Raw genomic sequence first — 13,963 nt, 5'->3', positions numbered from 1 at the left:
ATACTTTTTGTGCGCAAAGAAAACTAAAATAACAACTTGATTCAACAAGTCGTCTCCTCCGCATCACCCCATAGCGCCATTTTGGAGAGTATCACATACGTGAACAACATATGCTGTTCTGTGTTAGCAGCACCATACGCGGATAAATTGCTTACGTTGTTTACGCTTTGATCTGAACATAAGCAACATATCCACGTACATACGTTGCATACGTTGTTTAGGTATGTGATACTCTACAAAATGGCGCTATAGGGTTACGCTGAGGAGACGAATTGTTGAATAAAGTCATTATTTTTGTTTTCTTTGCACACAAAAATTATTATTAAAATTATGGTTGAACCATTGATGTTGCATGGATTATTTTAACGATGTCCTTGCTAAGTGTCTGGACCTTGACCATGTTAGGATCCTTGCTGTCTATGGGAGGGTCAGAGAGCTCTCGGAATTCATCAAAAATATCTTCATTTGTGTTCCGAAGATGAACGAAGGTCTTACAGGTTTGGAACGACATGAGGGTGAGTAATTAATGACAGAATTTTCATTTTTGGGTGAACTATCCCTTTAATCACGTGCGCCGACATGCGGTTGGATCATTATTCTCTTTACTGCTATCATTGGCATATTGTCAAAGTGTTTAATTCTAACGTTTGGTAATATTTCTATTCAAAATCATGATTCCTCGATTTCTAAAAAAATTTATTGTGGCAAAACATTAAATTCAAATTAATCTATAAAATTGGAAAAATCGCCCAGCCCTAAGTAATACAATAAGCTTTTAATGAAGCAACTCAATTGCTGAATTAGACATTTTTGAATTAGAAACACAGACTTGGGCTCAGCTGTTAAACTGCCAACTTGAGATTTCAGTCCGTGGCAGAAGGAAGTAGTTCCGCACAAAAGAGTGTCTTTAAATACACTCCATTGTTGTTCTTATGAGGCCGGTGGCCTTGTGCCTACTGCTGAATCACAGCCATGCCAATTCACAGCCATATCGTAAAATTGTCTCAAAGCTAAATTACAACATTGTAATATACAACATACACATATAAGACATACACGTTCTAAGTTCTGAAAATGTCCTCTTAAATATTTTACATGATGAAGCAAAATCTAAGAGCTGGTCACTAGGAAAAATCTTGTTTTTCAACATTAAAAACATTCAAAATATTAGTATTTTTGATTTATGCATTTAAAATAGTGTTCACTTTAATGAGAAAAAGACACTTTAATCTCTGTAGTTCAGCTCTCATAGTCGAGTGTTCATTGGTACCGAAGTGTTTTGGGTTTGAGAGTCTCTATAATGATGGATCTGATCTCAGACTTGCTCTTGACTGGAGAAGCACCAGCAGACATTAGACTCAATGGCTGTTGACGCTCACGCTGTGTAGGTTACACGGCCAACATCTCACTTGACTTTCAGCAGGATTAAATGTGAAGTTGAATCAGCAGTGATTCCCAGAAACAAATCTCACCTGGTTTCTCCTGAATAAATAAGCCATATTATATGCTGCTGTAGTTGTTGTGTGTTGTTTCCTCTAATATCAGCCCTGACATTTAGACAAAGGTCAACAGTGAGGTTAGGGTGGAAACTGTGGTGGGAGCCACTAGTTACCCACTGAGTGCTAATGAGGTGTAGCTATGTGTTGATTTGGATGAGTGGCAAAAGTTTAGGGTGTTGAAATCCCCAGAAATCTCCTCTTACACTCAAAAAAACATGAGAGTGTTACTGGGTTTAATAGTGCTGTTTGCTAAGCTACTACATACAGTAGCAACGTGCTAACAAACTCTCAAAACACATACCAAAATACTAGCAACCACCTATCACCCACTCAAAACACCTTAGCAAAAGCATGTAGTAACGCTTTATAGCATCTATTCACAGCACATTAGCATCATAGCATCACATTTTACTCAAGCAAACATCACTCATTTTTATTGAAAATGTAAACTAGTTGTATCATGTCTCATGGTGGTCAGAACACTTGATTTAGGTTTTTAAATGAATGTTCAGAGTAAAATAACAAAATAGCAATGCTCATCTGTTCTCCTACATTTATTTTGTTGAGGGGGTGCTTTGGGTTTATGAATGTTTTAGGCTCAATTAGGCTCAAGTCCAAGTTTGGCAGGAATAAAAGAAGAAAGGAACCTGCTGTGCCATGAGGAAGAGAAAAATGAAGCAGCCAAACAAACAATATGTTGCTTCAACTCGCATTTTAAACTAACATGGTTTCCCTACCATTCCAGGTTTTTGACAAAGCCACACATTGTTTTTCATGGACATTTTAAGGAAGTACCAAAAAAAAAGCAACTATTAATTATCCCTACAATACGTTTGCTGTAGCACATTGTTTGTTGTGGTTTGAAGACGCTGCTGTGAAAGCGCCTGACGATGCAGTTTAATAGTTTACTACAAAGCTCTTTGTCTTTTTGTTCAGCCGTCCCTCGGTGCTTTAGTAAATATGCCGTGTCTTCCCAGCAGTCTCTGCTGATAATTTCTCAGTCACACACATTAAAGTGCAAGTTCACATCTTTGAATATTTCTGCCGCTTGTACACTTTCCATCCCTACCCCAGCGCGGCTCCCGGTGTCAGCAGAGAGACAAAAAGTCAAATAACAAGCAGCTTCGCCTTTCCTCCTCTTCCAATTACTGATAAAGACGAATAGCAAATGGAGAGCAGAAAACTGCTGGAGTGTTTCAGGACAATGTCTGTGGCTCACTGATCTGTGTCATAATAAGAGTACTCTCTCACGGGAGCCCAGAAGAAAAAAATGTTTGTGTCCCTCCGTTCTGCTCCGGTGCAGCTCTGATTTGTAGCGAGCACCTGAATTTGACCACTTCTCACTGTTATTGCCTCTCGCCTCTAAAGACTTCTCTCCATTTCAGCAGCTGTGATTTGTGGATGAGCAGAACGGGCCGCAGACATCATTAGAGAGGGCTGATACTAGCGGGACGCTCCAGCTGGAGCTGTAATAGCACTTATAGTGGTTCACACTGGCTGAAATTGCGATTGATTGTGTTATCAGGTTAAGAACGGGAACGCTGTGGGTTTGATGGAGGCTGTGAGGAGAGAGAGACCGGGAATGTGTTAGAGGAAAGTTCACAGGTGTCTAGTCTGGGAATGATACGGCTGATAAATGAAAAAGGGTTATGAAAATGCACAGGACGTTACGTTAGATGACTAACACACAGCTCTGTCACTGTGAGAAGAATGAAAACATTTATTTATTTAAACTTTAAACTCGCTGACATAAATGAAATATGAAATGATTTTAAGAAGCTTCAACTAACATGAATCATTCTACTAAGTTTCATTACATAAAATTAGATTTTTTTTAGAGAAAACTACCAAAAAACAAAACCAGCAACAAAACCCACAAAAAGTTAATTGTAAAAAAAACAAACAAAAGAAAACATTGATTTTACAGCTCCACACTCTTATTTCTCATCAACATTGTCTCTTTTGCATCTACATTTAGGTCTCCTAATGGATTTTCTGAGACTAGCCTAATTAAAACATAGCTAAGAACTTCATTAAGACTCAAGCTATGAACGAGCTACTCTGAGCTATAACATTTTATTATACTATTGCTTCAGACTGATCCCAAACCATTTACAGAAATCTAATCTTGAGTATTAAGCTGTCAAATGGTTTACTGGAGGTCAGTATTATTGAACACTTTCCAGTAATGCAGTCGTCTTGTTGAATGGAGGAAAGAATAGTTTGAGATAACAGAGGGAAGAAGTCGTTAGTGAATGTGTGAGACGAGCACAGAGCGTCATGGAGAGGTGGAGTGAACTGTGTGATAATGAGACGAGCGGAGAGCATCTGTTTGAGCCTCTCTGGAGGCTTTTCTCCTCAGGCACCACTGCAGCTCCATGAAGGGCCGCTCTCTTCTGCCCCGCTGCCTGTGTTAAGCGCTCAGATGTGAGAGCAGACCGCAGGGCGTCAGGGGTGCTGTGGACCGAGAACGAGTCTCTACACTTTACCATGAACACACTTACAGAGACTCAAATTCATCCCTCTCTCCTCATATTCAGCCTCATGTGCTCCTGAGCTTAATAAAGGTCAGTGTTAAATGAGGGTCGACATTCTGCTGTTCATTATTTCAGAACATTTCAAAAGATCATCTGTGATTTTTGTTGGTTTCTGTGAAGTTTGAGTGTCTCTGAAGACGAAGAAACTGACAAGCAGGAGTCGTGACCCTGTATTGATGTCTCTACGCTGCATTGGGAGATACAATTCAGTGCTGTTTGAACCAGGTACAGAAAGTAGGAATAAAAAAAGACATAGATGGCAAGATTTTAAAAATGCCAATAAAATGTGAAGAATATGGAGTTCAGGTGAATGTATGAAGCACGAACCTAGATCAACACACCTAAACCTCATCAGGAAATCACAGCATGTCATTAATACAAGAAGAAGCCACAAGAGCACATACTTCACTTGTTTGAAATAAAAAACGATAATTATAGGTGTGATGCAATTTATTCAACAGCGTGATTCAGTCAAACAGCTTCGTACTGAGCTGAAATGTGTGGCCCAAATAGGCAACAAAAATGCACCAATTAGAATAAACTGCAAACTGAGTCTCCACATGCAGAGACGTCTAAAAAAAAACAATGCAGATTGGGAAGATCATTCTGATAACTGAAATCCAGATGAGAGACTTTATGGTCTGGAAACATTTCACATCAGGACGTCATGATCCAGCTCAGTAGAAAACACTAAAAACAGAACACCTCAACATTAAAAGTCTTTTTGATCAGCTGCTGATGAAACGCTCTGAACCTGCTCTAAATGCAGACCAGATTCACACCAGCACCACTGACGAATAAAACACAAATCTGTGTCCTAACAAAGTGTGATAGTAATTTACAGCATCTGCTCACAACACAGTCACAGCCAATCAAAACAAATGTGCTGTTTAATATGCTTGAACAGCCTCCTGAATCCTCACTTAGCCGGGACTCAAACTGGGGACCTTCCTGCTGTGAGGCGACAGTGCTACTCACTTGTTATTCCATGTCTACATTCTAAATTCATTGACAGTTCAGTAAAAATTCATTAACAGATGAACAAAGGTTAAGGATAAAATAAACAAAATGATGAATGATGAAATAAATAATAATGAAACAAAAAAAGCCAATCTTCCAGTCTTCTGTCTTTATTTCTCTTTTACTCTGCAAAAGGACAGAGTAAGAAAGTAGAACTGCCATCACACACACACTGTACTGGAAAGGTACTGTATTGCCCGCATGCAATTTAATGAACTGTTAATGAATTTAGAATTCAGTCACTCAATAAAAATGTGTCTGTAAATATAAATGTATGTCAATGCTATTAGCCTATGGATAGTAAACATGTTATAATAAACTATAAGCATGTTAAGATCACTTAAAAACTTATGAATTTACTTGCATTTTAACTACTAGTTTACTGATAGTATTCTACAAAATGCATTAGAAGTATAAGTAAACTAACAGTATAAATTATATTGTAGTATAGTTGCAATACTAAAGAAAAATGTAGATATAAACTGTACTTCAACTGTACTTCATTAAATTAACTTTGTAAGGGAAGCTTCAAAGCTGACTTGTTACTATAAACTTGAAAATGTAAGTTATTAACTAATTAACTGCGTTAAAAAGCTGACAAATTGTCCTGTTGAAAACGCTCAAAAAACATGACAGAAATACTAAACCGAAATTCTGTTCAAGCACAGACTTGAGAATCACAATTGAACGCTGGATGTTGAAAAATGCAGGCACAGAAAGTTCTGGAAAATCAAAGAAAGGATCTTTGGGAATTGCACTACAAGACAGAATTTAAACATTTAAATGTCAAATAACAAGAGAAACACACTTCACACACTCAGTATACATCTGTACATCTATTTCCTAATCGGTTTAATCCTTTGATGAATGTTCTGTCGATACTAATCCTGTAAGACTGTTGAAGGTGGAAGTAGATGTATATGATGATAGAGTGTGTTAAAGTGAACAGCTGCTCTGTCAGACCTTCATCACATCACATCAGTTTAACATGCTAAACAGACTCACTCTTAAAGAGTCCAGCACTGAAGTCAGGTCAGTTTAACTCTTATCTGAGCTATTAAACAGAAGAAACAAGACAGAGCTTATAGCATTAACAGCTGAAGTGTGTAAAGCCTAAACGTTGCACTCGCTAATGTTGGATTGAATGTTTACCACAGCTGTTTCTGGGCTGTTGAGAACTTTTTAGCTTTAATGGGAGTGATGCTATTATGTCGGCCATGACTTGCTGTAAGATGTATTCCTAAACAAAAGTCTAATGTTCAGTCTTAGACATTCTAACGATTACAAAGGGTGATTATAAATTTGAGGGTGAATAAGCAGGTTGCTAATGAATAACCCTCAAAACCCATTACACACAATAAAAGAACTAGGACTGCACATGTTCATGGACAACTACTTCAAACACTGATGCCTTGATGGTCAGTAAGTGTAGTAATCTAATGAAGAAACTTAATTCAGTGGTTTGTGGTTCAGCATTTGTTCCTATCAGAGCTCTGTTTCCTCTGAGACAAATACTGGTTTGTTCAGATCAATAAAAATATGTATCTCATTTTAAAGCATTTGTACATACAGTAAATGATGCCTCACTATTTAGAGACCAGAATAAAGACTAAAGAGTTGAAAGAAGAATAAAGAGTTGGACCAGTCAACAACCTAACAACCATCCACAACACATACAGCGCATCCGGAAATTATTCACAGCGCTTCACTTTTTCCACATTTTGTTGTTACAGCCTTGTTCCAAAATTGATTAAATTCATTATTTTCCTAAAAATTCTACAAATAATACCCCATAACGACAATGAAGTGATGAAACAACAACAACAAAATCACATGCACATAAGTACACATTCAAAATTGAGCTCAGGTGCATCCTGTTTCCACTGATCATCCTTGAGATGTTTCTACAACAAATTTAGTTGATTGGATATGATTTGGAAAGGCACACACCTATGTAAGGTCCCACAGTTAACAGTGCATGTCAGAGCACAAACCAAGCCATGAAGTCCAAGGAATTGTCTGTAGACCTCAGAGACAGGATTGTATGGAGGCACAGATCTAGGGAAGGGTACAGAAAAATTTCTGCAGCATTGAAGGTTCACAGAAGCATGTAGTCTCTGTTACCCTTAATGGAAGAAGTTTGAAACAACCAGGACTCTTCCTAGAGCTGGCCTCCTGGCCAAACTGAGCAATTGATGGAGAAGGGCCTTGTCTAAACTGGTGACCAAGAAGCTGATGGTCACTCAAGTTGAGCTCCATGATCATATATGCAGATGGGAGAGACCTACAGAAGGACAAACATCACTGCAACACTCCACCGATCTGGGCTTTATGACGGTGTGGCCAAACTCAATCCTCTCCTCAGTGAAGACACGTGAAAACACACACACACAAAAAGGCAAAAAAAAGGCACCTAAAGGACCCTCCGACTCCGAGAAACAAGATTCTCTGGTCTGATGAATCTCATTTCTAAGCATCATGTTTGAAGGAAACCAAGCACTGCTCATCACCAGCAGAATACCATCCCAAAAGTAAAGTGTGCTGGTAGCAGCCTCATGCTGTGGGGCTGTTTTTCACCGGCAGGGACCGAGGGACTCGTCAGAGTAGAAGAAAAGCTCAATGCACCAAAATATAAAGATAGCACTAATGAAAACCCAGTCCAGAGCATTCAGAACCTCAGACTGAGCAGAAGGTTCACCTTCCAACAGGACAATGAACCTAAGCACACAGCAAGAGTGGCTTATAGACAACTCTGTGAATGTCCTTAAGTGGCCCAGCCACAGCCTGCGATTGAACCCAATCAAATATTTCTGGAGAAACCTGAACATGTGCGTCTGCCCCCATCCAACCTGACAGAGCTTGAGAGGTGAAGAGATGAGGAGAAGGATGGCAGATAATTCCCAAATGCTGATGATCAAAGCTTGTCGCATCATACCCGAAAATATTTGAGGCTGTAACTGGTGCCAAAGGTGCTTCAACAAAGTATTGAGCAAAGGCTGTGAATACTTAAGTACATGTGATTTTATTCCCCTTTTTTTTTTATAAATTTGCAAAGATTTCAAACAAACTTCTTTCATGTTGTCATTATGGGGTATTGTTTGTAGAATTTTTTGGAAAATAATGCATTTAATCCATTTTGGAATAAGGCTGTAACATAACAAAATGTGGAAAAAGTGAAGCGCTGTGAATACTTTCTGGATGCACTGTATTAACCATGTGGCAACATGCTAAAAATCACTGAGATAGGAAATTATTGAGGACACACAGACAGATGAACAGATAGACAGATAGATAGCGAAAATTGAAGGAAACACCTAGAAGAGCAAAATGTAGATATTCTTTTCTATTCTGCTGCTCTCTAAACAGACAAGTGTCTAGCTGATCTTTATGAAGTGAACGTTAGGTGCGTCTGTGCTGAATGAGAGCAGGTGTGTGCTGACAGACTGAAACCTGCTGTGAAAAAAGCTTCACATTCACTTCCTCTCGCCTTTTTCTGCCATACTTCCTGTGTCGCCCCAGGACCGCTTGCCCTAAAACAGCCTCAAAGAGCAGCGCAGGTAATACAGACCTCCAGATAGACCTGAATGCTCAGAACTAGACCTCAGGCTGTGTGTGTGTGTTTGTGTGAAACAGACTGAGGTGTGAGAAACGTGATGAATAATTGCTTTAGTGGAGCTAGTGGAGGTTCTGCTCTCTGAAAACACAAGCTGTTTGTTTATATGGTTCTTGCTGTTTTTCCAGACGCTCTTGTTACTGCATCTCCTGCCATTCACCGTGCCCTGGTCTACACACCCCCTCTGTTTTGTCCCTTCATCTTCCCCTTACGGATTCCTCCAGACACTTTTAATAACATATGTGAGACAGCGAATGACAGAAAGAGATGGAACGATGAGGAAATTTCTCCAACTTTGCATCATCAAGATTTCTGCAATGTACAGCACTCTGCCAAAACAGCTTTATATATCAACAATATATACTGAACAAAATTATAAACGCAACACTTTTGTTTTTGCCCCCATTTTTCATGAGCTGAACTCAAAGACCTAAAGCCTTTTTCTATGTACACAAAAGGCCAATTTCTCTCAAATATTGTTCACAAATCTGTCTTAATCTGTGTTAGTGAGCACTTCTCCTTTGCCGGGATAATCCATCCACCTCACAGGTGTGGCATATCAAGATGCTGATTAGAGAGCATGATTATTTCACAGGTGTGCCTTAGTGGCCAGCAATAAAAGGCCACTCTAAAATGTGTAGTTTTACTGTATTGGGGGGCCCGGGGGGGGTCTGAAAACCAGTCAGTATCTGGTGTGACCACCATTTGCCTCACACAGTGCAACACATCTCTTTCGCATAGAGTCGATCAGGTTGTTGATTGTGGCCTGTGGAATGTTGGTCCACTCCTCTTCAATGGCTGTGCGAAGTTGCTGGATATTGGCAGGAACTGGAACACGCTGTCGTATACGTCGATCCAGAGCATCCCATACATGCTCAATGGGTGACATGTCCGGTGAGTATGCTGGCCATGCAAGAACTGGGATGTTTTCAGCTTCCAGAAATTGTGTACAGATCCTTGCAACTTGGGGCCGTGCATTATCATGCTGCAACATGAGGTGATGGCCATGGATGAATGGCACAACAATGGGCCTCAGGATCTCGTCCGGGTGGCTGGTCTCAGACGATCTTGGAGGTGAAGATGCTGGATGAGTCACTGAATTATTCACTCAACTTATTTATTAAAAAACACTGTTAATTTAGAAACGAAAAAGTGAACGCCTTTATGAGTATATCACTGAAATGTTCAATCGACCAATTTGTTTCAGATTCATTCAGAAATTAATAAAGTTACTGAGTCATTAAATCATTCACTCAACTAATTTGCTATACAATATTATCTTTATGTTTATTGAACTGTTGAATAAAAGCAATATCACACCCACTACTGTGCTGTTTTTCCAAACATTATCGTATATTCTATGAACAATACACTTGCTCCTGTGATATTGATTAAAAACACTATTATAAGCGTTAATTGTTAAAATGACAATGTGCAGGTTACGGTTGCATTAAAATAATACGTTTGTATATTTATCTCAAACAAAAAGTACTGCTGCAGTACTGTGGCACAATTATACTTTGATATATACTGAAGGATCATTATCTTTACTTACTAATATGTCTGGATCTGGGCCTTGAGGTGTGTAGACAAGGGTATTCTGAAACTGTTCTGGGTGAGGATCTTGGAAGTTCTGATGGAGTTGAAGTACATCTCTGATTACCTTGGTGCTGTTGTCTCTCTCTTCAAGAGCAACGATCGTGTAATTGCAGTATGAGTCTGTATAAAAGCCCAATTAAAAGAGCATCAAGTCTCTCGTCCATAAACAATGGGCAATTAAACTTGCGCTGTCTGATTCAGATTTACTTACTGAAGTCATTTAACAGAGCAGCTCTTTCAGTCATTCACCTTTGCGTTGCTGTTTTCATTGTTCTTTGCCACTTGAATGAGCTCGTCACTCCACCATCCTCTCTGTAAAGGAAAAGCATTACTCATGTGTAAACGTACAATCCTAATGGAGACTCATCATTATCATTGAAGCACCTGACTGGCTGCTCACTTTGAAAAAGTTACGAATGTAGCTTCCTTCCAAAACTGCAGCTGCTTTCAGCCCAATTCATGAAACATGCAAATAAGATACACACACACACACACACACACACACACACACACACACCAGCCCGGCGGATAATCATGTTACAGCTTTCAACAGTTCCTCTTCCTCTGTGGCTGATTATAAGATGTGGATTTAACAGCGCCAGAGGTTTAACTGCTTTTGTTCTCATTGGCATATGAATGGTTCCTGAGACGGGCTGATGGAGGTGGAGGCGTTTAAACAGCTGATTCGCCGTCTGCTGTGTCACTGATACACTGACTTGAGTAAAGGAGCTATTTTAAATATGTTTGGAGGGAAATATGATTATTGAGCTGCGTGTCTTATTGCTTTGCTGTGTTTGGTTTTGGGTTTAAAATTCAATGATCTTTGATTATAGCAATTAGATGATACATGCATTTGATCAAAGGCTAATCCACATCAGATGATATCTGGGATTTGAGCTTTTGTTCTATGGTGTACAGTTATGTAGTACATTTGTCTGTTTTAGAACATCATTTATAAATGAGCAAGATTAATCATATACAGTGCTGCCACAATACTTGGGAAATATTTGGTTTGATTGAGCTGCTGTTTGTTATATTTGTCTACACTTACTTGTTGTTGCATTGCATCACAATCCTGGTTTGCCGTCATTGAGCTTGGATCTTCCTCACTGTGTGCAGATCTCCTGGCAGTGCCGAAGCATCCGTATGCAGCCATGGAGAACTGGGGCCTGAGTGTGTTTGTGGAGCAGAAGATCTTGTTGGATCCTGACGTCTCCTCCTTCTCCTATCAGATGGAGCTCACCATGGTGGTGGTGCACGAGATCTGCCATCAGGTAAAACACATTTACTGGAGTAACACGAGCATATGAGCTGCTGTGTAGCTTCAGATCCATTAACAGTCAAAGTCAAACTTAATCTTGCTGGTTTATACTGTATATATAGGCGGGGAAGCAATATCAAATGTATACATTATAAATTTAGTCCAATCATATTAATGGATCAGTCACTTTTCTGCACCTCCATCTGAGAATCAGGCCTCAAAGAGGTTTCATTTTTGGATAATAATGTTTTAATTATAGGTCAGTTTTATTTACACAAATGTCGATTTTTTTAAAGGTTCATTTTGTGGTGTAAACTTTTTTTTATCCTTAATTCAACAGAAAAAAGGAATCCCAAATTGTTATAAGTATGTATGACAAATGTACTGTATGTATAAATTCCTTTAAGTGCAAGCGGCTTGCATTTAATGTGTTTGTGTTATTTGACTTTTAATAAGGGATTTTTAATAATAATAATAAACAGGCCTGCAAATTTCCCATTCAGTATAACCCCTCCTTAAACACCCCTTATTTTGGCAAGGAAACATAAATGACATACGCAAAATAAAATCATAAGTAAAATCGGTAAAAAATAATCAGTAAAAAAAAAATACGATGATATGAATTGATCATGAAAATGACCGAAAATTATCGGGTCTGCGCGCTGTGCACGGAAAACCTCAGCTCCGTTTATATAGTCAATATCACATTTCTATTAACTAAACGCACCTGAAAAATAACGGAGGATTTAAAATTAGCTGCGGCTGGGAAAATGTTCGCTCCAAACTGCCCAAAACACAAGAATGCTTTGCATAAAGCGCTTAAAACAAGTCGTATTTAATGCGTGTTTTCTGCAGCGCGGTGAGCGCATAACTTACATCACGTGTTCGTAAACGTTAGAAATTCTCTCGAGTATTTTGCATTTGCATAAAGATTCCTGAAAGCAACTGACTCTCGCCAAACTGTAGACTTCACTGACTAAACGGGCGTCAGTGGGCGCATGCGCATCAACCAGACGCAGCGCAAAAGAGAGATCGCTATCGTTCATTCAAATAAACAAATATTTTAATAAATAAATAAATTCATTGAATTTAGGGTTACAATTCTCCATGTAAGGCAAGCAATGGTATTTTTATGAAGGTGCTAACTATAAAGGGATTAGCATGCGATTTGACTGGCCCAGATTTTATTCCAGTTCATAAAATAATAAAATAAAATGAAATATGCAGATTAATCGATTAGCCTACTGAAATAATTATTTGCTGCCCTAATGTTTAAGAATCCTAATGATTATGCTAATCAAACCCATTAAAAGTTTTTCTTCCTTGACTCAGAATATCCTGTAAGTGCAAATGTCTACTCTTGATATCAACAATTGAACTGCCACTAGTAAAAATGTTCATTTTTGATATCAATAATTCAAATGTCCCTGGTGACAATGTTCATTTCTGATATCATGAATGTGATTGTTACTAAGTAACAAAAGTCATTTTAGATATCCGAAATGACTCTCCTAATTATTGATATCAGAAATACATTTTTAGATATCAGAAATGACAAATGCAACATGTTGAAATACGTTTACAAATATCAAGAATTAACATTTCAACTTTAGTGACAAATGAATTCTTGATATCAGGAATTCACCTTTTTACTAGTGACAATGTAATTATTGATATAAAAAAATAAAGGTTTTTACTAGTAAGAATTGTATTTCTGATATGTGCAATTGGAATTTTAACTAGTAAGAAATCAATTATTGATATCAACAATTGAATTTGAATGGCAGCCTATGGTGACATTTAACTAGTGAAAATACAATTACAGATATCAAGAATTATATTTTTTTACTAGTTGAAATTGAATTCCTGATATCAAGAATTAGCATTTTAACTACTGAAAATTGAATTGTTGATGTCAAGAATTAACATAGTTACTACTCACTTAAAATAGTTGGGTTAAAAATGACCCAACAGATAACCCAATGGTGGGTTACTATTGCACCTACCTAATGTTGGGTTATTTTAACCCAATGGATTGGGTAGTAAGTTAGTAATCCAATGCATTGGGTTATAAAATAACTAATTTGTTGGGTTATTTGGCCAAAATGATGCTTTAACCATCCTGGTATTATTATTATTATTAGTAGTAGAAGTATTATTAGTATTAGTATTGCTATGTAAATAATAATATACAGCATACAAATATTTTGAAAACACTTTATTTCTATTACATTTAAAGTTGTAAAAACTTATATTAAATTAAATAATTGGTTGAAATTGTCTTAATCACTTTCTTATCACATTAGGTTACTTGCAATTGTGTAAGATAAATTTAAATTCACAAATAAACAAACAAACAGAACAAAGCTAGTACAGACAATGTAATTACAGCTGAAACAGGCTTGGGATATGCAATGTTCAAAATGTAAAATAA

The 13,963-nt window shown here is 38.0% G+C and overlaps 1 protein-coding gene across 1 annotated transcript in view; it reads left to right on the top strand.

Annotated features, from left to right (window-relative positions):
* LOC107556777 (thyrotropin-releasing hormone-degrading ectoenzyme-like) overlaps positions 1–13,963 on the top strand; it is a 154,744-nt gene that overhangs the window by 78,439 nt on the left and 62,342 nt on the right. The window contains exon 4 of the mRNA XM_016239983.1: positions 11,388–11,542. Within this exon, the coding sequence (XP_016095469.1) occupies positions 11,388–11,542 (155 nt within the window). The remainder of the gene's footprint in view (positions 1–11,387; positions 11,543–13,963) is intronic.

The sequence above is a fragment of the Sinocyclocheilus grahami genome, unplaced genomic scaffold (assembly GCF_001515645.1).
Source record: "Sinocyclocheilus grahami isolate Dianchi unplaced genomic scaffold, SAMN03320097.WGS_v1.1 scaffold579.1, whole genome shotgun sequence".
In the NCBI taxonomy this organism is placed as follows: Eukaryota; Metazoa; Chordata; class Actinopteri; order Cypriniformes; family Cyprinidae; genus Sinocyclocheilus; species Sinocyclocheilus grahami.
Note: the sequence above shows the minus strand (reverse complement) of the source record. Positions and strands in the feature narration are given on the sequence as shown.